The 27,277-nt window shown below is 36.2% G+C and overlaps 1 protein-coding gene across 1 annotated transcript in view; it reads left to right on the top strand.

Annotated features, from left to right (window-relative positions):
* TRPM6 (transient receptor potential cation channel subfamily M member 6) overlaps positions 1-4,583 on the top strand; it is a 43,658-nt gene extending 39,075 nt beyond the window's left edge. Inside the window, exons 38-39 of the mRNA XM_053472437.1 lie at positions 2,198-2,304; positions 4,197-4,583. Coding sequence (XP_053328412.1) covers positions 2,198-2,304; positions 4,197-4,300 — 211 coding nt within the window. The 3' untranslated portion in view covers positions 4,301-4,583. The remainder of the gene's footprint in view (positions 1-2,197; positions 2,305-4,196) is intronic.
* Positions 4,584-27,277: the final 22,694 nt, after the last annotated feature.

The following is a 27,277-nucleotide window of genomic DNA, read 5'->3' as shown; positions in this document are numbered from 1 at the left end:
CCAACGCTGAGAAAGAAACACTGGAGAATCATTGTACTCAGTCAATAGATGGCTAACCTCACGGGAGCCTTGGTTCAAACTTTCCCCAGTTGATATGTGAATTATAAATGCTGTTTTTACCTTGGGACTTCCCTGGGCTGAAAATGAGCTGTTATTGTTTATCTCACTAGATCGGTCTAATTAAGTACCTTCCACTCGCTGCTTCCCTTTCTTCCCTTTCAATGCAGATCTTATAAAAGGCACTTTACATGGTCTATGTATCTAAAATTCTTTTTTTTGTGACACACACACATTATTTCTTTTAATGGCATTTTGCAAAGTAGTAAGAATCCTGGGTCTCTTCCATGAGAAGTGGTCAATTGAGTTAAGGATTGACTTGACTAACTAGACTCGACTGCAGCAGCAGCTACTTATTCACTAAAATGAAAGGCATAGAGCCTTTTGAGGCACCTATTGAGGCACCTATGCCCCCTGCCTCTCACTGGGGTGGGGGGGGGGTAAAAAAGATTTAAAAAAATGTTTGGGAGAGACATGGCTCCTGTCCTTCTCTCTGTCTCTGCCCAGGGGTGGGGGAAAAGGGGAGTAATCACGCTGGGGATCACCATTGTTTTTAACATTTTTAAAATGTATTTCTTTTTTTTATACATTTTGGCGGGGTTGTTATCGCAAGTTACCTTGCAAACTCTGGGGAACTTCCTACTGGGGTTTGCAACTTGCAAGCGTCTGGCAGGTTAAAACTTCATGTCAACATCTAAGAGTTGTTAATGATTTTATGTGAATGGCTTGAATTGTGTTCTTGTACGACTTGCTGCTGGTTCCCATTTTTAGTTAATTTGCATGCAGTTTGTTAAGTTTGTTAGGTGTTTCTGGATCAGCAGAGCTAGTAAGCAATACATATTTTCAATACGGAATGCCCACAAAACTTGTGTTTATTAAACATTATATAGGTTTTACCCATTTGTTGCTGCTATCTAAAATCTTCTGTGTCCCTGGCCTTACAATGACCCTTGCAGGCAGTTATTTTCTCTTCCTCTCTTGTCTTCCATTTTCAACATACATCTTCTTATACTCTGCTCCGTTTATCCACGATTTCTACTTCTTAGTGTTATTTTGTCCTTCTTTGACCTAGACCATCTGTTGGGAAAAAAATCTAACTGGGAATCATTTTCTTTTAAACCGAAATGTTCTTGAGCAGTCACTCTAGGTAAATTAGAGCACTGGGAATTGTTTCACTGATGTATTCTAATGTTGTCAGCACTAATATATTTACCCTTTATCTCTCACCTCTGTACCCTATTGCTGGAACATTTCCTTTATTCTGTCTTAACCTCATCTATGTTTCTCCATGCCTATTTCTTTCTTTTCATTTTATTTTCTGCTCACTCTCTTTAAGTATTTACAAGGGATGAGAGGCTAAAATCGCTACCTTTCTTAACCACATTGTTCTACTGGAGGGGCATGCCTGTTTTTTCACTTCTGTATTCAGGCTGCACTTTGATGACCGTATTAGTAAAATTATTAGCATAAACTAACCAAAAATATAAGTAACTTTCTCCAGGAAGTCAAGGATAATGGACCAAGTTCAGGTAGGAACATTACAGTAGATTAGCAGTTGAACTGCTCCTTTGATGGAGTATGATCATTGATGGCAGCAGGACCACCCCACTTCTTGTCATGTGACAAGATCAGCCAATTAAAAGTTCTTTTTGTAGTCACATGTTACAGTCAGATACAGTAGAAGCTGCATGCCTCTCTGCTTGTAAAAAAAAAAAAGCAAGCCTCAGAGTTACTGTGTCAGGATCATGAGGCAGCAGCCTGCAGTCACAGGAGAAGAGATACTATTTGCCGGTACGAAGATCCATATGGAAGCAGAACATATGTCATTTTTTAAAAGAATACGTTGAAATACTTGGTTTAAGTATTCTATTTTCTAAAGTTAACTTTCATTTAGACATGTGGGAACAAAAAATTAGCTTTGTCTGTGGTCCCCTTTTTGCCCTCTTAAATATGATTCCTAGGGATGCTTCTCACTATGCTGTGACTGTCTATTATGTAAATACAAAGTTCCAGAAATGTAGACAAAAATTAATCCTACTATGATCTGACACTGTGGTATGTGGTTTTATATATATATATAGGCCCCAAGATAAATAAGAAATTCCATTTCAAGATCTTCTATTCACCTCTTTTTTCACAGATCACGGGGCATGGTTTTTGGGCCAGCCAACTTAGGCGAAGATGCACTTACAAACTTTGTTTCAAAACACCAGTGCAATTCCTGCTGTAGGAAACTCAAACTTCCCGGTGCGTATAGCAAGCTTTTGTATTGGACTTATTTCTTTTTTGGTTTCGAAATGCACATTCTGCCTAGCTCTAATGATGGCTTTCTGTTATATATATATATATATATATTCCAAATGACTTTGGAAAGGAGTTTACTGCTGCACAGAGAAAAGATTAAATAGCAGTGACACTTTTACATTAATATAACACATGATGAGGCTGTCTTTCACATCTGCTGAGTCTGTTAAGTATAGCTGTCTTAAGCCTACTACCCCTCCCCCTCCGCCTGTCAGTCACCTCCAAGGAGAGACATATAACCAGTACAGCAGTAGCCAGCCAAGCATCACAAAATTATATGAAAGTGACCCCTATGGGCACACACAGTGTTAACAATTCTGTTGTTAAACTCCTTATCCGCTTCTCTTATTTTAAGCCTTTGGTGTCCTCTGCAGTCAGCGAGGCTCATGTGGATCTTATATTCAATTTATCTTTCACAAGCCAACTTTGTGCTGTCCCACCTTTTCATTACTGATGAGTGTTAACCTCAATGGCATTTGGTGTTTTTACTGTGTGTTTAGGAGGCTCGGACCCTGTATTATTTGTTATACCTTTTTAAAAGTGTTTAATTCGTCTTTTCAGAATTAATGAATTTACACGCCATACATACATGATAAGATTGCCGTTTACTTAAATTGTATATGAGATGAAAAAGTGACTCAATATGAAAGTGCTATTCAGCTTTTACAGCTGGGGGAAAAAGGTTAAACAGTTTGGGGTTGTGGCATATTCAATGTCCTCAATCTATATAGGTCAAATATTAGAATAACAAAACTGCCATAATAGAGGCAGACTAAATGAAGATGGACGCTGTTAAGTCACAATATATGTATGCACAAAAAGCTCATTGTATTATGTATGATTATTGATTTCGTTCTGACATACATGTGACCTTTTTTGCAACAGATTGTATCTGTTGCTGGCGTTCTTCCTTCCGCCAGATTTTTTAGTCTCCAAATATAGCCATAGTCGTAAAGGTCACTGTTGTTACAAAATATTTTAAACTGTGAATGATAAAGGCTTGGCTTCGATGCAAGGTTGCCACAAACTGATTGTTTTGTTTGGACCTTTGAGGAACCAAAGGTGATGACCAACTCACCCTTAAAAAATGTACTGTGAATGTGAGCATACTCTTCCATCTTAGCAAATATAGTGTCAATGAAACTTTTCCAGTACATCTGCAGTGCAATATTTTGGGGTATGTATTTATGAGACTGTAGGGGTATCTTTTATGATGATTTTTTGTGCCTTGATCTTAGCTTAATGTAGATGTGATCTGTGTTTGTGACCCAGTACCTTCTGTGTACAACAGTGGGGGAAGCCACCCTAACTCTAGCATGATTATTCCTTCTCATTGTTGTCGCTGATCTATTGTTGCTATACGTTGTTGGTTGTTGTTGTTGATTGGTTCAGGCGGTGGGTGAGAAGAAGAGAGAATGCCAGGACAGAAAATTGGCTAGTTCTGCCACATTGGATCGCATATCTCACTAGCATCCATACAAATATTTTCTAGCCTAAGTATAGAATAAGAGAGACATTTATGCCTATCCCTCTGTCTCAGACGCACACAGATTAGACTTTAAAAATCATGCTTTAAATCACATTAACATGTCAGTAACTGTGTAATTTTCAGTTACAGGAATATTGAATGCCCGATGCATAATATAGTCATGTATTCTTATTTCTTTAAACACTACATGAGCCCTTGGGGTCCCACAGAAATAGACTGAAAGGCATGGCGGTGTCTTGCTAGTGTTGCTGAATGAATGAGCCGCATGCCCTCTCTCTATCCCACTGTGTGATGTGCCATTATTTCCCATGCTCTCTGAAATATTTGATCTTCTTTCCTCCTGCAGATTTGAAAAGAAACGACTACTCACCTGGGAGGATCAATCTCGGTTTTGAAATTGGAGAAGCAGATACAGATGAAGACCTTTCGGAACATAATACAAGATTATAGTGCAAAATTTCAGCTAAAATACAAAAATAAGTGTTACACCCAGTGCAACAGCAGGATATATGGTCCATATTTTACCGCACTAGCCTCGTGAATGGCAACAAGAAAGTGGCATCATTAGTAGAACGCCACACAAAGGAGATACATTTTCTTACCTGTGATTATTGTTTCATCTTGCTATTCTCTGTTTAGGTTCATGCATTATTTGCATTAGGAAAAATCCATAGATCTTATTATACTAGGGAAAAACACTCTTATTTTAATTTGTTTTAGGTAAAAGTTTGGGTATTGTAAAAAAACTGTTGGCCAAGTTACAGTTTGTATTGAAATACTTCAGAGGGCATTTGAATGAATCCAAATTCAGATATATATAGATATGTGAATCATTAAATGAGGAGGATTCTTGTTTGTTATGTTTTTAAATGTATGGAAACATCATTATCATAATGCTGTCAAACTACACTCCTTACATGAGAGAGCATATAAGTCATTATGTGGCACACAACAATCTTTAGAAGGCCATATAAATACATAACGTAAGCTATAGACCGGCATGAAAACACTATTTCTTGATGTGAAGATTCTGAAATCCAGTCACATTTATTATGTGTACATCAGTTCAAAACATTATGCAAATTGGTATCTACGTGGAATTGAATGTTACAATGGACTAGCAAAGGCTATGTAATTATGATTATATACAATTTTGATTCCATTTTAAAGACAGAGCAAGCTTAAGTAATGCACTCTTCATTGAGTCCATCTGTAAATACACTTTGCTATTGAAAATAGAGATCACTAATGCTGTCTTATGTTCGCTTTCCTTCCAGTTTTAGACTGGAAGTTTTGTAATATTTGTAAAGTAAATATTTTAATATAAGGCCCATGTTTGATAGGTCATGAAAATGCAACTTTAAAATTGTACATCATCCATCTTCCAGAACAAGAATACAGCAAGAATGTGAAGTCAGTGGTGCTCTAATTATTTTTAAACTACAACTCCTATCATTATTACCACTGTATGGCAGAGTAAGGATAATGGGAGCTATAGTCACCACCTCTTGCTATCGTTAATGTAACGTATATAGATCATATTTTATGTTAAAAAATTCTCAGTGTTTTCCATTTGAAATAAAAGGGATATATACAAATTATGAAATAGGTCAAACATTATCCTACAATGATTTTTTTCTTATCATTGTAATATGTATAGTAAGCATCTATAACACATAAATATGTCACTAACCTTCATAATACATAATAAAAAATCTGACAAACTGTCTTCTGCTGTACGAAAAGTATACGACTCTGAAAAATGTATAGCTAAAAAATCTATGAGGAAACTAGCCATGTTCTTCTAGCAGCAAGGCCCACTGGGTTTGAGCTTTCTTAACGCATGGTGTCAGGAAGTTCAACATCAGGTTTAGTGAACGTCCAGGTTTAGTGAATAAACCCATTTATGTGCATTTCCTATGTTTTCCCTGTTATCAATGTTGTAACATGTTTGTGTAATCAGTGACATATGGTGTACATATTGTTTCTTGAATAAAATTTTAACGATCCTAAATTTGTACATCAGCGATGAAAACAATTATTCTGGAGTAGACTCTACCGCACAAAGAGGAATTACTTATTGACATCAACAATATATCTTATACATGCAAATTATTATGTGGATAAAGCATTATAAATATTGGGTTCAATATAGGTGCATTTACTTGATTACTTGCCATTTGCTTTGTAAAAACATGCCATTATTATTTATTATTATTGTTTATATCAAATTCCGTAGCGCTGTACAATGGGTGGACAGGACATAACAAATAGTATATAACATAACAAATTGACTTACAGAGACAACAAGGTGAGGAGGGCCCTTCTCAAACGAGCTTACAATCTAGAGATGCCATAAGTCAAGTGCTCCGCTTATAGGCAAATGCATTCATAATGTTACATATGTAAGTATCCATGGGGAGATTTCCTGTACACTCTTGTGTATGGTTGTGTGCCCACATGCTTGTGATATCTTATTCCCTATGTTTTGTGCACTGCTTCTGTGAAACCGCACACCTTAGTTAACAGAGCATAATTCATCCTTAGGTATAATCAAAAACAGGTGAGGAGGGCCCTGCTTAAACAAGTTTACAATCTAGAAGGATTTAGGGTGTATTACACAATAGGTAAAAGGTAATAGTGCCATTGTAAGGGATGGACCAGCCACACTAGTGTAAGTATTGCATTAGAGGGACTAGGAGAGGTAGTGTAAGGGAATATGGGGGGTGTTAATGTGCAATATTACAAGCATCCTTAAAGAAGTGGGTCTTGAGGGATTTTTTGAAGCCCCGAAGGCAGGGGAGAGACAGAGCGGGGGAGGGCATTCCAGAGGCAGCCCTGGAGAAATCTTGTAAGCATGCATGAGAGCTAGAAATCAGAGGAGAGGATAGAAGGAGATCATTGGATGAGCAGAGACCGGTTAGGAGTGTATTTATAGATGAGTGAGGAGATGTAGGGAGGGGAACTGTTGTGAAGGGCTTTGAAAGTAAGAGTGAGGATTTTGACATGAATCCTGAAGCGCACAGAAAGCCAGTGAAGAGACTGACAGAGTGGAGAGACGTTAGTAAAGCGATGGGAGAGGAAGATAAGTCTGGCAGCAGCATTAATGGTGGATTGTAGAGAGGTGAGACGGTTAAGAGGGAGACCAGCTAAGTATCAAGACAAGAGATAATCAGGGAATGGACAAGAGCTTACGTGGCATGCTGTGTTAGGAAGGGACAGATGTGTCTAAATGAAGGTACACCTTATTTCTGCCCCATTAATCTGGGACGAGTTATAAATCCATAATTTTACAGTGAGAAAGATTATTCAGTAGTGGGAAACATTTAAGACAGTTGCCAATCTTCCCAGGAGTAGATGTCCCAGCAAATTCACCCCAAATTAGCATGTTAAATGTGAAAATTCATGACAGTATAATTAGAAAAAGACTGAACAAGGATGGTGTGTTTGGAAGGGTTGCCAGAAGAAAACCTCTTCTATCTATAAAGATCATGGCAGCACGACTTAGGTTTGCAAAGTTGTACCTGAACAAACAACAAGACTTCTGAAACAATGTCCTTTGGACATACGAGACCAAAGTGGAGATGTTTGGCCATAATGCACAGTGGCACGTTTGGTAAAAACCAAACACAGCATATCAGCACAAACACCTCATACCAAGCACAGTGGTGGATGGGTGATGATTTCAGCATCCACAGTACCTGGGAACCTTGCAGTCATTGAGATGACCATGAACTCCTCTGTATGCCAAAGTATTCTAGCATCAAATGTGAGTCCATCTGTCTGACGGCAAAGCTTGGCTGAAATTGGGTTATGCAACAGGACAGCAATCCCAAGCACACCAGCAAATCTACAATAGAATGACTGAAAAAGAAAAGAATTTAAGGTGGTGCAATGGCCCAGTCCAAGTCCAGACCTCAACCCAATGCTGTTTGTAAACAGGTGGCCCTCTACATATATCGTGCATATGTTTCCTTGTGTTTCAATATATAATGAAATTGAATCTATCTCTTTGAATTCTCTGTCTGCATGTCGGGTAGCCATGTGTTAATATTTCATAACTGTTTGTTATTGTTATTAAAATATCAATGATAAACATAGTGAATTTTCAGCAGTTATTTAAACAACACAAACAACACTACAAACATTTTGCATTTTCTGTTCAACCAAAGGAATATCCTTAACTTTTGAATATCTGTTAACCAAGGATGAAAGGGGGATACTGTTTTTTTCCGTTGGCAGCATATTTATGTAGTCAGTAGGGTACTTAATAATGTGTGCTTAATAGGTAGGTGTTAGGTGAAGCAGTGTGCTAGAAAACCTACAATACATTTTCCATTAGTGTTCTTAGTTGATGGTTCCCTTCACAAAGGTCCACCTAAAATTTGAGAAGGTCCATAAAATGTTGCTTATTTTTTGGCAATATGTAGCTTGCGTGTAGTATGTTACATTCCATTTGTGGCATCGTTATTTATGCAATGATATTGAATGCTACATGGACTTCCATGAAAAATTCAAACAGAATCCATAAGCAGTCCATGGTTGAAGTCTTCACCAAAGCTGTGAATAAGCTGATACAAAAAAGTAGCTCTAGAACACAGGTCACAACCCTCCTTCTATGGCTTAGATAAAATACAAAACTACTTCAAAATACATTGTATAATGGCTGTTATTTGTAAATAATAATTATTATCATTATGATTATAGTAGTAATTTTGGCAAATAACTGCATTTCCATGTTATCAGCTTTGATTTAAAGCTTGCCTGTATTGTTGTTTGGTTCTGCTCAAAATGTTAATAAAAAAACAGGCACGGTTATTACTTTAAAATGTTGTTTCTTCAAATACAAATTTCAATGAATACTCATCCTTGAAAAAAAACGATTTTCAAATGGAAGAATAATCTATGTCCAGAGTGATTACCTTATCTTCCATTAAAACACATGTACCCTTGAAAGAGTCTTAGATAGCTAGAAATAATTACTTAGGGCAGACGTAATGTTTGATTTATACGAATCCTGTATTTATTATTTATTGTTTTACATTGCACCATCATATTCTGCGTATAACAGGACGTAGCAGTCTGACTTACAGAAACAAGAGGTAAAGTGGGTTATTAGTAATTAAAACAAATTTTCCACTCTTTGGGGTTAGTTAATTAACATAAATTACTTTGTAGAATTGTATGCATTATTTATTATGATAATTAAATATCAGTCTAAATTATTTAGCAGTAAGAATGATGAAAAAGTGTGATGTATTTACCTTTTCATGAAGTTCACATTTATTGAGTAACAGAGTGTGCACTCAAAAGAGTAAACCCAACCGTATCATTAAGGAAGCTCATTGATGGAAGGACCTCATTTCTTCTGAGCCAAGTAGAGGTATTGAATTATTGACACAATAAGCACTGGCCAGGAAGGAAGTTAGGCCACTGTTGATGAATATTATAAGGCAAGAAAAGAGCTAAGCACAGAAAAATAAAGAGGCAGGTACGTGCTAAAATGTTATATAGACCATACTGGTTTGGCCTGTGAATTAATGATGATTTGGCTGACATGACCATCTCAACAGAAAAGTACAAAGGCTACAAAGGGGGAATAGCATTTTAACCAGACATCCCATGAAATGAGAAACCAATTTCATAATATTCATAATGTTCATAATGTTAAAGTAGATAAAAAGCAATAGACTGAATAAGGAGAATATATATTCTGCTAATTTTTGTATTTTTCAATTTTTAGTTTCTGCTACAGTTGTTTGGGGGTCTGCTCAAGACAAAATTGTAAGGGCTGTAGACTATTTGCTGGTTTCAAAAGATATGTACTTTTAAATGGCATTTGAACCAGTAAAGCAAAAAAAAAAAACAAAAAAACCCCAAAACAACAAGATCAATTACACCAGCTATCAATTGGCTTACAAAATTGCATTTCTGCCCTAGTTATTGTCATCAAGCTTTTCACTAAAGCCAGTGTCAAAACAATTGCAGAATTTATTATTGGTGACCATCAGAAGACCCTCTGGTAAGACACCATGCACATACTATACTCTTAATAATGAATATTTACAAAAATCTATTAAATAAAATTAATAATAAACAGTAGATACTTACAACCCGGCAAAGAAACAATTTCTACTCTGCCTTTGAACAGAAAACCGTTGTAAATATGGGATTAACAAAAATAACATTAAAATGAACATAAAACAACTCATTATTTAATATGGTCAATTAAACCAACAATACATTCCATATTTAAATGTTTTAACTCCAAATGAGATAACTTTAATTTACTATAATTATGAACAGATTTATTAACATGTTGCACAGTTAAAATAATAGCAATTAGTGCCGTCTCACATTGTGGCAGATTAGCATGTGTTTATTGGTTGAAGGAGATGTTTCTCAGTAATAATTTTCAATTATGATTTACAGATACGTGACAATACTGTGTTATGAACATAGCATAACAATTTGGAGTGTAATAAAAGTGTGGTGAAGAATAACCAACTTGGCAAAACATATCATTTGGAATTATTCCATGTTAGCACATTTCAGAATCAAATTTAACTATCCGGTTAGAATTTGTATTTAAAAGAAAAGAAGCACTTTTTTTTCTGGCCCTCAGTGGTGATTTTCAGCAGGATCAGTTGTTTAACCAGTTGCTTTATGGACAACTTGGCAAGGTTTGCATTTGATGGACGGCTCTGTCTTTCACTACAGCTCAGCTACCGTTTCATATATGCTCATCAGCAGGGATCATGGTTACTGAGATTGTGGTAGATAAGTGGGACAACCCCTAGCAGAAGTACTAGAGGCTGATACGGTGAGGGACTTTAAACATGCATAGAAAAGGCATATGCTGCATCTAAAAATCTTTACATCAAGAAAAAATGGCCAAATGGATGTTATGTACCAAAGAATTTTCACATGGGACATCATTGAGTAAGCAGGGAACCCAGACATTTGCAGTACTGAATGATGGCCCTTTATTGACCAGTGTCTTTTTGGCCATCACACAACGAGTTTCCCCATAGATTATTGGATAGTTAAAAAAAAAAATGAAAACCTTCCTGGGGGCTCATGAATACCTTTACATTAAAAAAAACATTATTAAATAAAAAATAATAACCAAATCTCAATACTCTTTTGGAAATATTTCCATCTTAGCAGAATTAATACTACTGTAAAAGTCAATTGAAATGTTTATATAAAATATATTTGAAAAAAGACAAAAGAATATTACAGGAGCCAGGAAAAACTGTGTATAAAATGAGAATTACCTTAATTTGTTTTGTAACACAGAGTCAGCTAGGCTGGCATGAGATGGTGATGTAAGTGTAACTATTTACATAACAAGTCTATTACTAACTGTACAGTACAAATGAGGATCCCACAGAGAATGTTAATTTATTTCACAGAGTGACTGACCATAATGACAGCATCCATGATTTTTTTTAGCCTTGTTAACTTTGAAATTGGAAGACTGCTGAGTTCTTCCTTTTTTTTTTCTCTGCAGGTAAAATGCTTGTTAACCCTTTCAGATCGTGCTACTCATACACCTCTGGCGTAGAACTGAAACATGAAGCTTTGTTTTAATGGTAGACGCTTGCTACTTTCTAGGGATGCATATAGTCATCATTTATGTGCCCAAAAGTGTCTTCATTCAGGGAAAAAATAATGTAAATCAGTATAATGTTCCATTTCTTTTATTAATTTTGTAACCCACCTCTGCACCTTTTTCAGTGCTATAATATCCTTTGTTAGAATAGGTGCCCAAAATTGCACAGCATATTCAAGGTGTGGTCTCAAAGAGGCAAAATTATATTTTTATTCCGCAAATTGATGCCCCTTTTTATACCTGATTGGCCTCCGCAACTGCTGACTGACATTGCACATTGTTTCCTAGTTTCTTGTCTATAACAATTCCCAAATCCTTCTCATTTGTTGTTATCCCTAATTCACTACCATTTAGCTTGTGCATTCCCTACCCCGAAGTGCATAACTTTGCATTTATCTACATTAAATTTCATCTGCCATTTGTGTGCCCTGTCCCCCAGTCTATCTAGATAACTCTGCTGCAAAGTAATATCTTGCTCATGTTGTATTACTTTACAGAGTTTAGTGTCATCTGAAAACACGGAAATATGACTTTCAACAGCTATTACAAGGTCATTTATAAATATGTTGAGTAAAATTGGTCCCAGAACAGAACACTGAGGAACACCACTTACCACTTTTGTCCAGCTTGAAAATGTATCATTTATAGCAACTCTCTGTAATGCCAATGTTCAACCCAAGAATTTCCATCTAGACCAATTTCTTTCAGTGTGAATGCTAACTACTACTATTGTGTGGAACCGTGTCAAACACATCCAAATAGATTACATCCACTGCAACACCCTGATCTAAACTCCTACTTACTTCTTCATAGAATGCAATTAAATTAGTTTGACATGACCTATGTTTCATAAAACCACGCAGATTTTTGTTAATATTACTGTTCAGGGGTGTAACTAGAAGCCTCAGGGCCCCGGTGCGAGAATCTGTTAAGGGCCCCCCCACCCAACCCAATATACCCCCTTCTCACACCATCTACCCCCTTCTCACACCCTCTATCCCCTCTCTCTCCCTTCTCATTATCTACTCTCCCCCTACCCCCTGTTTTCACTATCTACCCTCTCCCTACCCCCCATTCTCACTATCTACCCTCTCCCTACCACCCATTCTCACTATCTACCCTCTCCCTACCCCCCATTCTCACAATCTACCCTCTCCCTACCCCCTTTCTCACTATCTACCCTCTCCCTACCCCCTTCTCACTATCTACCTTCCCCCTTCTCACTATCTACCCTCTCCCTACCCCCCTTCTCACTATCTACCCTCTCTCTCCCCCCTTCTCACTATCTACCCTTTCCCCCCTTCTCACTATCTACCCTCTCCCTACCCCCTTTTGTAGGTCACTTACCTTCACGTCATATGCTGGCGCTCAGCGTGAAGCGCCGCCACTCGAGACTGACGCCTCACGCTCCCACCACTGCGGCACGGCAGGGAGCAGAGGAGACAGAAAGGCGCAGAGCGGTTGCTGAAAACGACCGCTCGGCACCCCTTGGGCCCCCCTGACTGGCAGAACTCCAGGGCCCGGTCACAGTCGCGACCCCTGCGACCCCGGTAGTTCCACCACTGATACTGTTTTTCCCAATTACTTCCTGAATATTATCCCTTAATAGCTCTTCAAATACTTTCCTAATCACAGAAGTTAAGCTCACAGGTCTATAAATTCCGGGCACAGAGTTTGAACCCTTTTTGAATATAGGAACCACATCTGCCTTCCTCCAATCCTCTGGTACAATTCCTGAAAGAAAATTGTACCAGATTATATATATATATATTTTTTTAAATAAAATGGGTTTTATTGCATTCTATACCATGTGTCATTTTAATATGTGTTGTGTCTCATGATTATAGAAAACGTTTATGAGATAAAAGTTAATAAAATACAGATATAGCTGCACAGTACCATTGGACAATGGGAAGACCTACGAAAAAGAGAGCGCATATAGAGAGTCCCCCAAGAATTGTCCCAGATGCTTAAAAGGCTGAAAATGGTTCAATACAATCATAAAGAACAGTACCATAAAAAAACAAACTTCATCAACCAAATCTCATTTTGACTTGAATTTACAAGCAATGTTGTCCCTTGATCAAGACCCTTTCCTAGGAAATAGAAGTACCATTTTCCTGTTCCATATAGTCAGATACTGAAACATAGAAACCTAGAATCTGACGGCAGATAAGAACCATTTCTCCCATCTGGCCATTTTTTGTGATGTAGAGACCCAGACATTAATCAATCCTTGGTCGTTGATTCAGGATAGCTTTATGTCTATTGGAGGTACGGAATATATTATCTTAGCAAGGTTACATGATGTAGGGATGCAGCTAATCGTAGTAATGCAGCTCATAGAGGTTCCACTTTGACACTCAAAGAAAACTAAAGTTGCAACTTTAAAACAAGACTAGCCGTGGCAGGAGGTAACCTCCTTTATAATAGAACATCTAATCAACCAGTTGTTATTAATCATGTAAATATGTATTGAAAGAAACAATTTTATTTGAACCTGTTGAAGTAGCCAGTATTTCTTTTACTGCCATCCTGTAAAAAAAGTTAGTACAAATAATAATAATAAAAAGCAACATATAATTTATTTTAAATCAGGACTATTCACCTCCAGCAAAGATGTAAACGCATGGTACAGTAGCTAAGAATGAGAACGGATTAAAGAGCTAAGATACCATGCTGACTCTATCAAAGCTTGACTCTGTATATCTACATTATGTGAACAGCTCTGTTAACCAAACCTATTATCTTTCCCCCCTTGGTTATCAACTTGAGAAAGTGAAAGCAACTTTCTATAATGGCCCACAGACTGATGATTAACATTTTACATGTCCCAGCTGGTAAGTAAAAGAACAGTTTAGTGGACATTTAGAATGCCTAAGAGGAGGAAGCGAGAACCAAGTTGTTTTATTAAGTTGTACTGCATCATTAATCACAATCTTTTTTAATGCAGTGCTTACAGCCAAATTCACTGTACATTTCCGGACTAAGGTTGGATGGAAAAAAAAACAAAAAAAACTACGGGGGCTTAATGCACCTTGACATCTGGCCCAGCAGCTGGCTATTTGCTATATCATCCTTAAGAAGCGTCTGGAGAGGCATTTTCTTTGACCATCCTAGTCCTCTTGAGCAAATAAATCGCAGAGGGCAATGAATTACCGCAAAGTAGCGTCTTTCGGAAACCCCAAGTTATTTGGACCCCTGCCATGCTTAGCACTTCACAAATAGGAACAAGCAAACAAATGAACTGATTTTACTTTGCCCCTCCCGGAGTTTAATTGCACTTAACCTGTGATGTAATGCATTTTGAGGAAGGAATCAGGGGTATTTCTGGTCATGCTCTGTGCATCTCTTACCGGTGGGAATGTTCATTACTGTCTCAACTAGGGCACCCAGTCTTGTTAATTTAGCACTGTGGTGATTTACAGCAAATTGAAAGGCTGAATGTTAAAGCAATTAAAATAAAAAGTTAATTCTGATTCAGATTGGTCAAACTACACCCTGCGGGGAAGAATTAGTAAATGCAACACCCTTTTCCCTGAGATCAAATCATGACACTGTACTTGGAATGGCACATATTCTTAACCCCTTAAGGACAATGGGCGGTCCCTAAACCCTTTGAAAACAATGCATTTTGAGCCCGTACATGTACGTGCTTTGTCATTAAAGGGTTAATAAACCCTAACCATCTTGTTAGAGTTATTTTTTTTACAAGTAAACATTATTGTTATAATTCATATAATGGCCTCTTAAAAATACTATACAACTATAGTTGCTACTCTCATTCTTTATTAAAATTGAAATTAATATTTATTTTAAAGCTTTTTCAAATGGTCAGAAGAAAACCCAAGACTTGGACGTCTCATGGCTTCTCTTCCCATCAATCATTGCAGTAAAATGTGCTCCATAACATCCCGGTGGGCACCTTGGGGTGCTACGCTCTTTCTGAATGAACCCTTATTAAATTGCAGATGAATGAGATGTGTATGCCGAAGCAGCTGTGTCTGACCCACTGATTTTTTGGCAACATAAAGCAGAAAATGAAATATGCTAACAAGCTAAACTAAAGTTACTGAATTCACCTGTCAAACCAGGTATTAAGAAACTTAAGAAATTCAACAGGTATTAAGAAACTGTTAAAATTCAACAGGTCTGTATTAAACTTGGCCAGTACTTTACTTCTGCTCATTTCATTCAGAGAAAGGTGAACTTGGAAGAGCTTTCAAAACTAATATAGAAATGTTGGCAGCAAACAAAATACTTTTTGATCCATACTTATCTTTAGATAAGGTGCAAATGACACGCTAATGCTGCCTACTACAAAGGAAAACATATGTCAAAAATACCTAAAAAGACTATTGGTTTGAAAATGGCTTTTTATCATTGACCTACTCTCTGTCAGCTAAATTAAACAGGTGATACCATCCAGAGCTTAAAAATATTTAATAAAATGGGTCCTTGTTTTGGTTTTATACTTGCTAATAATGAAACCTGTTTATAAGATGGCTATAGTGTACACTATGCCTTTAATTACGGAAAATGCTACATACAACTATAGTCACTTATGTTATAACTGCATCAACAGAATTATGGAATACGTGTATATATATATATATATATATATATAAAGTCCAAAAACTTTTACTGCTGCAGTTATTTGGCACCGGGCAGAAATCTGGCATTTGGAGTGCAATTGTTAATTTTGGACTTTATATATATATAAATATATAAATATTTGTTTTATTGCTTTAATTGCTTTTGCAGCTGTAATAGTCTAAAAACAAAACTAAAGATAAGTTAGAATGTGCTTTTTCATAGAACAATCAAATTGGAGGCATCACAGTCATTGAAGCAAGCTTTGTAATACAAACCACCCCATGGGGTGTATGATTATCTCACAGTACTCCTTCCTCCAGCCATCCCCCCATGTCGCGTATACATTGCCTAATTGTTCCTGAATATTGGTATAATGATTCACTATTCCTTATGACGGCAGTAACCAGCTGCTTGCATAACGTATAGTTAAGTACGTGTTTTTGTTTTCTGGGTAAAAACAAATTGTGCACCCAGATTTGAAAAAAAGCCTTTATTAGAAAAAGGTTCCCATAAAATCCACATTGTGCTTTCCCATTAGCCTTGCCACACCTGCTGAGAATAATATAACTTAGGGTACGGATGCATTATTTTGTCAAATAATTGAATGTTTATCAGAGTTCTCCTGTGGTTAAGTGCTATATTGGATGCAAAATATATGTTTTATCCCAGTTTCATTTTATCTTCTTTTTATTGCAGTAACAGACTGACTTTGGCATACCAATGTAACATAATACCATTGCATGAACCTTTTTTCTTTTAGAAAAGGAAGTGTGTTAAATCAAAATCATCCTCAGGTCAAGTTTGGCTGTCGTATGTCTTTTCTTTATTATTGCATTTATTTTTGCTAACATTTCTAACTTTTTCCCCACAAACCTTGAATTAGATGTACATAACAGGTAGCAATCTGCCTCCCCCTAGACCTGCGACCCTAGGCCTAAGTCTAGTTGGCTTAGGCCAGAATATATATATATATATATATATATATATATATATATATATACATACACATATATTTTTAATTAAGATATTGTCCAAGTCTGCTATGCATCAAGGGTTCCTATGAACACGGAAGAGAACCTTGCAGTGGATGACGACACCACCTCATATTGGAACAAAAAATCTAATAAGCCTGTTATATATATTTCTTACAGATGAGACTACACTTTTCTGCAACTGACCATATTCCCCTTCTGCCCAACGGTGGTGATTGATCGAGATGTTTACTCCAACGGGAATGCTTTTGGATCTGGACTTTCAATATGGTGTCCCCACATGGTCTTAATAAACATTTATCTTTGGCTTTCTTTTTACTACCATGTTCATTTGTTTTGCCTTTTAGTATCTTTCAGGATTGAAATGACATTATATTTTTATCTTTATGTTTACCCATTAGTTTTGTGACAATAGTTGTACACCGCACAGACAATGTCACGGTGATGGTGTGGCCATTCCGCTCCCATCTGCTCTTCATGTCCTGTAGTAGTTAAGGACCCGACACAGGCATACAGGATAAGTGCTTTTAGTTTTGGTACATGAGATATCTGTAGATTTGTATGTGGTGTATCGACAAAGATCCTTGGTAAGGACTGAAACATCGATCTTATAGCTTTGTACTAATAAAGTGGATTGTTGATTGCTGAATAGTCCTGTGAGTGCGTGTCTATTTTGACATGTATTTATTGGCTGCACAGCACCCCGACCACTCAACTGCTTGAAGAAACTATCTGGCTGAGTGCAGTCCCAAACTCCAGATAATAAGCCTAGGCTGTTACAATCTCTACAAGCCCAGACGTCCATCCTGGCTCTTGAAGAGAGGACATAAATACATGCCATGATTTAGCATTGAGTGGTGGAAAGTCTCCTGTATCCAACTGCTTATCTCATATTTATTCTAATTTCCGGCAAGGTCTCACTGCTACTGTGACATACAATAAGAGTTACTGTTAATTCAAAATTGACTAGTAAACTACATAAAAAGATAGAAAAGAAAAAGTGTCGGTGCGCTAAGCTAGTCTCAGGCTCAAATAATACAAATGTATAATATGAGGCCTACCAAACAGTGTGAGCATGCTGCAAGAAACAGTGTATTGGCTGTACAATGTATACAAAAAACAAAAACTGTCTGCGCTTCTTACCCTAATAAAGTTGGCAACAAATATATAAACATAATATAAATGAGAGGTTTTGGTTATATGAATTGGCCAAAGCATAATTAAGCTCACCCGCCACGTCAAGGCACACTCTCAATTTATATTATGTTTATATATTTGTTGCCAACTTTATTAGGGTAAGAAGCGCAGACAGTTTTTGTTTCTTGTATACATAAAAAGATACATGAAAAGTCACATAGATATTTAGGTTTGAAAAACAATATCCAGTGTAATTCAGAACCACACTAAAATAGCATGAGTGACAATGCTAACCCCTACCAAAAAGTCAACATCAGGGACCGTGGGTGGTTGTTACAACCTGCCCTGTTGAGTAACTCTGAACAGTTACATTTCCTCTGTCATTGTTAAGCCCTGTAGCATCACCTACACTGTTCATCATTTCTTAACCCTTTGCTCTCCTTTTCGATGGACTGTTACAATTACTTAGATGGGATATATAAGCACAATCTGAATGGCTTGGCTATGGATTATTCAGATACGTGGTCATGTGCGTGGTCATGTGAAGGGTATTTTACTACCCCAAAATACTGCAAGCACTCTAGGCAACAATACATAACTAAAACAATAGAAATAACTCAAATTAATATAATATATTTAAAAAAAAAACTATAATTAAAGGGGTGAGCGATAGAAGCAAAAAAGCACATTTTGAGCCCTTACTGAACCATGGTATATTAGGGGAATGAATGCCCCACTGAACTATCAGATATCAATCTCAGAGGTATGATTATGGCTATAATTATGCTGTTTCCCTTGTGGCTCTCTCATAGTAATTATTTTTGTTTATAAAGCACATGAATAGGGTTTAGATTAAAAAAATAAACATCAGGGACATAACAATTCAAATCAGGTTCAATCACTTCAAAGGATGTGACGTTACCATTAGACTATTTTAATGAACATATCTTGTCTACATGACATGAAAAATGTTATCTAAATTGAATAATAATAAGGGATTATAAATCACTTGGGGATAGGTGAATTAATAAGATTGTCATTACCTGTTTGACTACAGAACATTTTAAACAATTGTTTCTGCTAAGAAAACAAAGTTCCTTTTACTACTAAATAAGATTCCGAAAAGGTTTTTGTTTTTTTTTTAATGCTCCTATTTCTTTTTCTTTTTTGGGAAGTTTTAAGTAGATCAGTCAAAAGACCTTCAACACAAAAAAAATAAGATTCAGGAAACATTTGCATATTCAGTAGAAACTTTATATAAGAACACTCCAGGGATCAGATCAAACAGAGAGGATATTCTTCCAACATGAATTAATTTCCAGAATCTCACGTTCAGAAGTTGTTTTCCTTTTAAACAAAGGTCTTTGCCATTTTTTGTTCAATAACACAAAACTGGTTTATGGCACCTTATCAAAACAAAACAAAAAACAAATCAAGAAAACTTAGTCCAGTGGATCTTATTGGGTTTTGGTTCTGTGATACTGGATGATACTTGAGAAACATTTTATAGTAAAGTTTATTTGATTGCAACGTTAATTAGCAAACTTTTCAATCAGCCAGATATGGCTCCATTTGGAAGTAACTTATAAGAAGATGCTAGCTAGGAACAATGTGAGAAATATGTGTCAAACTACAGCTAAATGTTGTAAAATCAGTGTTTCAAATCAGTGTTAAAATAGAACATAGGTCTCGGGATTATTAGGAAACATAGAATTTGATTGCATACAAGAACTTTTCGGCCAATATACAGTAGTTTCCCTGTTTCTTTCTGGTGGGAAGACTCAAGTCTTAATCAGTCCTTTGTCTCATCTTACATTGAGGATAACCCTGAACCCTGCATTAACCTCTAGCACCTATGATGATAGGCGGCTCCGGTTATCTACTTTTAGCTAGCAGCAATACTAGCAATTTTACACTCATAAAATAAGGAATTGACAATTGAGATCAACATATGTATTGTAATTAGGATACAATATGGTGTGAAATCAAAATAATTTTAGAAGATGTTGGCTGATTTTGCACATATCTCCATTGTGTTTACTGCTGATCTGATGATTACAACAATGAGAGCTTCACTCTGAAGAGACACCCTGATCTATAGCCACTTTCCACCACCACAAAATCCACCGGACTAGTTCCGATGATAACGGGTTGCTTCAAATGACAAAACTGCCATGTCTGTGATTATAGGAAACCAAGTAAGATCATCTAAGGTAAAAAAAAACATGAGATATCCAGTCATTTATTAAGTTTAAAACCACTGGAGCAGCATATCAGATTACTGTTGAACATGGAAATGTTCAAGCCTCTGATTTGATGCTGAATCTTAGAACATCTAGATTTAGTTTATAGGAAGAAAAAAATCTTAACCTTCTGTGATCTAAACAGCAGAAAGGTGGTGGTAATAAAAGGCCAATAAAAAAATTGTCACTAACTTTACAAGCATAAAACCTTATCTTCCAAAGGGCTTAATGAAGGATTTTCATTCCCTCCATTCATAGATTAACACTATTTTTATATAATTAGAATCATGAGTATATAAATATAATATATATATATATATATATATATATATATATATATATATATATATATATATATATATAAATATACTGTATGGTATGTGTAAAATATTTCAATAATTTATTCATGTTATTATGGTAAAATTCTTAATTTAAGATTGTTTAAGACATCAGTTGTTATACCTCTATCCTGCTAATTACAGCAAGTCACATTAGTTTGAATTTAGGGCCTTCACGTTAATTTGCAATTTAAAGCCTTCTCTGGACACTATTAATGAGGCATCTGTGCATAGGCATCGCTACAGGGGGACAAGGGGGGTCAATTGCCCCACCTAGATTATTCCTGGGCCCCTATCAGCTACAGGACCAATTGGCACATTGTCACCTAAACACATGGGCACGTTGGGCAGCTGCCAGCAATGTGATTCCCCACGAAGCCCCTAAAACATTAGCGTATCTATAGGAGGGGGGGCGAGCATGATTTAACAACCTGTGTGCAGCTCAGGTCTAAAGTTTGGTCAGAACCTGCAAATATTCACAACACAAAAAAATATATAGAACAGCACACAATCCAAAAAAGCCATGAACAATTAGATATCGCCAAACACGGGGTACTTTGACGTAGCAGCGGGCTAAACAATGATCATGTAGTGTGCTGTAATCCCCAATATTTATGCCTTAGATAGGTGCTTTTTGAATGGTAATTACTGGGTATGTGTTGAATTCTCTCTTTTCTGTACTTACTGATCATTATTATTCTAGCAGCAACCTCGCAATTTGAATGTTGTATTCCTTTTATGCTTCTTTGAATTTGCACTCCCCTATTTTGTATATACACATTGAATGTGCTGACTGGTTTATGGATTTCTAATTATGCCTCCATGCACTGGTGTAACTTCAGGGGTCACAGTGGTCACAGTGGTCGCCCCGTTCTTCCTGTCTCCTTGTACCAGTTCAAAATAGTTTAGAATGGGCCCTTCCGACCTAGATCACAGCGATCCAAGTCGGAAGGGCCCTTTCTAAACTATTTTGACCCAGCATGGGGAGACAGTAACATATTGGGGTCACGTGAGGTCACGCGACCCCACGGTGAAACCTAGGCTGCCCGCATAGTGTGCCCGAGCATCCAGAAGGAAAGCTGCAGGAGTGGTGAAAGGTAAGTGGGGGCAGACAGTGGGATATACTGTATGTATATGTGTTTGTGTGTGTGTTTATATATATATAGATATATAGATATATATATATGTGTATATATATGGATGTGTACTTGTGTGTGAGCATGCATGTGTACTTCTGTGTGTATGTTTGAAAATGAATGTGTGTGTATGAGCATGTGCATTTGTGTGTGTTTGAGCCTGAATGTGTACTTGTGTGAGCATGGATATGTACTTGTGTGTGTGAGCATGGAGTGAGCATGTAAGTGGGGTGAGATGGAGTGTGTGTTAGTAAGTGTGTGTTTACATATGTTGTATGTTGGAAGGGGGGCAAGGTTCAAAGATGGCACAGACCAGTTGCAATTTTTTGCACCAGGGCCCCGTGTTTTCTAGTTACGCCCCTGCTTCCATGCTGTTTTATTTTTTTATCAATGGTTGGGCTTTCCTATAGGTGATACTTTTTTTTCACAGCTGTGTGATTGTATCAGCCAACCACACATCTGGGCCACAATAGCCCCACTTTTTTGTTGAAACGTGAGCTTTTTGTTGTGATACTATATTTTTTAGGAATATTATATAGTTGCTGTTTGTTTTTTTGTTTTTTTGTAAATGCATATTTATTGGGAATCATAACATAAAATGGTATCAAAATATAAAATGAATAAAGATCTAACTAAGTATCCTAAGGTATTACAGTCAAGTCAGTAATTCCCCTCACCAATTAGATTGGATTCTAGAATTGTATATTGTGTCTACTAATCGCCTTAAGAAGGTGTTTAACCCCCACTTTTCATTTTTCTTGTAATTACTTCCAAGCCTAAAGCTCTTGTTAACAATGTGTATATTGTTTTTTTTTAAGTGTTTGAACCGAAGAGACATACTAGACATCTGACTACAGTTTGGGTACCACAGCATCATGTTCACTTTCTCTTGAAATAAAAACGATGACACGTTTTTTTAAGTTTTATATATATATTTTTTTAATTTTGTTCAGCATTAAAGAAAGGAACATTGATTGTCATTTACAGAAAACATTCAAAAATCATGTGTGCATTATAATGAAATCATACAGCAAACTAATCATTTACAGGACATGAGATAAAATCTATTACATTCTACATTAACATGGATCCCTTGCATTCGAAAAGAAATGTCGGTCCATGAAAAGAAAAATAACAACAAAAAAAAACAATTATAACTTATGACAATTATAACTTTATTTAAAAGTATCGGACTTTTGGACTAAGAGAGAAAACAAACTAGTGTGGGAGTTATAAAGACATTTTGAGTATCACATTTGTGTCTTCAACGTCTCAGGCAAACAAGGGCAGTAGAAATACACTATTTTACATTTATGTTCTGGAAAACATAATCTATGTGACTGTACAGGGACATACATAGAATTAATTATTTTAATACAAAATGTTCAAGGGTAATGCTGCTATACAAGTGATATCAGGCAAAGAAGTTATATGAAAATATCCAAACTCTTGAGATGCAAGAATGGTGGTTAGGCCATTGGTTTGTCTTTCACATGCCATTTAGTGGGGCAATCCTGCAAAGCATTCAATAAACCCAGAGAATGGGCTTCATGACAACTGTAAACGCTATGAGTTGGAGAAAATAGTCCAAGAGGTTAATTCTGGGTGTAAGAGTATCATGTCTCCTACTGCAAATTAACAATAGGGAATTTAGAGGAACAAGAGCACCAATAAACAATACAGAACATTATTAAGAGGACAACTTAACGATGCAGGCCTTCCAGAACAAAACCAGAGTTGAAGACAAAAAAAAAAATAATCACGGCATGCTTAGAAATATACAATCTCCTGCGTTTATGCTTCCTATAGCACCATTTACAGGTAATACCTTCAGAAACCAACTTAGGTATAAAAAGAAAAATCTTCTAAGACAAGTCAGGTCTTATTTTCAAATATATATATATATATATATATATATATATATATATAATATAACTGCAGAAGAGATGTTTTCTTGTAACATTGCCTATTTGTTCCTTGTACACAGAAGAACATTCCTTTTTTTGTCTATAGGAACTTTGAAAACACACATACGTACAGAGATACAAACAATGTGAAATTTAAAAAAATTATTTAATTCATTCAGTTTACTTGCTAGAATCAAAAATACTAATGTCAACGGAATGTCAATACTTAACATTAGAAATTAGACCGCTAAGCCATCTCACATAAATATGTTTGAGCTCAGTGAGCATGTCTGCACCTTTACATCATTATACTAATAACGTATTTAATGTACAGCAAACATAACAACAAGGGGGCATTGCTATTACTTTAAAGGAGATTCATTTTCTTTTATTGTGTAACAATATATCTGGACTTTTTATGTATGTTCAAATACATTTAATCTTCAATGCAAGCAAGGAAACATTACAGTAAATATATATATCTATATATATATATATATAGATATATATATTATAAATGTTTAAAAACAGCCTAAGATTTGAATGTTCAATATCCAATTTTTTAAGTGCTTCTATAAAGTCTTATTTAGAGTAGACTGGATTTGCATCAGTTATGCCTAGGGAATTGGAACATATTGGAACACAGACTTCTTTTTTAAGCGGTGGTAGCTTACCAAGGTCAGGGGGCACCTTAAACATTTTTAGAAATAAATTCAATTTTGTTTGATCATATTACACACCTCTCTGGTGAGGTGCTTCATGGGTGGTGGCAGTTATTAACAGGCTTTGTGGCAAATGATTCCCTAATTGTCCCATAGTCAGCGATGTATTTAATAAGACTTGTCATGGACACTGATCCACTAAAACAAACACTTTGCCTATCCGTGCTCATGTATGACACTAAAATGAGGAATGTATAATTGAATAATAAGAAAATGATAGTATACACACGACCCTATCAAAAGGTTTTTCAAAATGTTATTTTCTTAGCAATATATCTGCCTCTGTTGCAGAAATGATGTCATAAACCGCATCCTGTGACATCATAATTTGTATTATGCAATAGGTATATAATTACAAATTTTAAAAATGATAGGTTTTTAAAAGATATGTCCCGCATACACAAATCCAACCTTAGTAATGTCCTCTGTACAAAAATGATTGCTATTTTGTTTTATAGGTTTTGTTAACATTTTTCTATTAAGATTTCTCTTTAATTATTTATTGTATTTTTAAAAATATCACACTTTTTGTCAATCTATGGATTGAAAACAAACGTAATCACTATTAAAGACAAATCCCCCTGCTTTAATAATACATTACTGAACATATATATTTTTTTCATTTCAATTTATGCATTCAGCAAGTTCCATAGATCTGTTATAGCTGTTAAGGTAACAAATATAACAAATGCTTTTGTTTAACGTCTAATATGGCTTTAGCAAATGGCTGGTAAGTGAGCTGGCCTTATATCCATTGAGTTGGGAGAGAACAAATGCACAAAACAATGTAGCAAAAAGATATCACAAATCATGGATTTGGAGAAATGTAAATATTAAACAATGTTCCGGAGACAAAAAAAGTAGCTATTATAACAAAAGTCCCAATGTTTATTTTAGTTAAAAGGAAGGTGTCTTTTTGGCTATTTCGGAGTTATTACATGGCTTTTGTTAATTTCGTAAAAAAAAAAAAAAATTATGTGAGCACTATTGGTAGCAGATTCCATGTACAACCCAAGCACCTCTAAAGCAGGGGTTGATTATACCATGTTCTCTATTATGCACCTTAGGTATCATAATGTGGAGTTTAATGTACTTTCTAGACATGTTATTGGAGGCCAGTCGGAAACAGGGAATCTGGTACCCTAGCTGCTTTGCACTGCAACTACATTATGGTTAGCAAGTTGATCACTGAGTGACCAGATGGACTCCTTAACCAGTTAGTTACAATAAAAACATTAATCAGGCAAGGTAGAGATTTTCTGTAGGTGCTCACTGTTAAAGGGAGCTCTGATCACCCTACCCTACTGATCGGCTGAGCACCAAAGGATTTGCATATGCACCGGCTTTCTTGTTGGAGGACCACACATATAGTCACGTAAATTGTACCATAAGGTAGCAGAGGAATTTACAATACTTAAGTTTGGCTAATAATATGGCTCTTTCCTGTTTCAACTAATTAACCCCTTAAGGACAATGGGCGGTCCCTAAACCCATTGAAAACAATGCATTTACGGGCTTTGTCATTAAGGGGTTAAAAACTGGGCAACTTGTTCTTGCGTGTCCTTTATGCACGGACTACAGACATGTACGACTTAGTGTTTCGGCGTCACATTTGATTTGGTTATGGAAACAAATTTTATGCAAAATAATATAGATTAAGAACTGCCTATAATTTCAAATGGTACTGCAAGATATCCTAATAAGAAACATTTTTATTTTCTTTTTCTCTTGTGCTTAGAATATCATTTTTTCCATATCTTCCCAGCTTAAAAATTCAATATTGTACAGACATATTTTTATTAATTCTGCTGTTGAGTAGCACATATCTTTTGTTTTGAGTGACATAGCAGTGTTTTGCGGAAAAGTAAAGTTTTCTGTATCATTCATAAGAATCTGTAGCAAAGGCCTTTTATCAGCCATCAAATTCTATGTTTATATTTTGATATTATAATTATTCACTTTATACCTTATTGATACTAAGCAGCATCCATTCCAAAAATGTATCTGCATGAGGCACCTGGCACATCCGCTGACACAGCAATATTTTGTATAATGTTCGAGCTAAACAATGGACGTAATAATCACGGAACTAATCCATTTGGGTGATAAGTCTCTCTATGGGAGAACCGCTGGTTATGAAAAGGGAAACCTATTATAACTAAAATGAATTCGGCAGCACCAGTTCAGAAAATGATGGCCTTTTTCATTTCTTGAGAAATGTCTTTGGGTTTTGTTGACTCTGGATTTACACAGAAACCAGTATTCATACAGGAATGTTTTCCTACGTAAAACTATTCCTCATAAACAGGCTTCAGAGTTACTCTATACCTGTGGTTAAGGATTTCTTAGTAAACGTGGAGCCGTATGCTATGGTACAATGAGGGCTGGCTCTAGGATTCCTTGCATTGGAGGTGAAACAAATCTCTTACTTTCTTACATAGGAGATGCAATGCTCCCCTACCATCCCAGGCAACTGCTTACGGAAGGGACGGCTCTGATAAAATTGGAGAGATTCCGGAAATGTGCAAGCTTTTTGCCCTCGAATGTATAAATGCCCCTGTGTTATCAGAGGTGGTTATATTTGTGTTGATATTGCAGAAATCGGTTGTTTTTGTTATTCATGTTTTTCATTGACCAGGACAGTGCCAATCACAACCTCAATTTATTGCTACAGTAAAGAAAGCTCTTTGGTGCACAAGAGACCTGGAGTCATCGTTCATCTATTTATCACTGGCTAC

The sequence above is a fragment of the Spea bombifrons genome, chromosome 1 (genome assembly GCF_027358695.1).
Source record: "Spea bombifrons isolate aSpeBom1 chromosome 1, aSpeBom1.2.pri, whole genome shotgun sequence".
NCBI lineage: Eukaryota > Metazoa > Chordata > Amphibia > Anura > Pelobatidae > Spea > Spea bombifrons.
The sequence above is the reverse complement of the archived record's forward strand: the minus strand, read 5'-3'. Positions and strand labels throughout refer to the sequence as shown.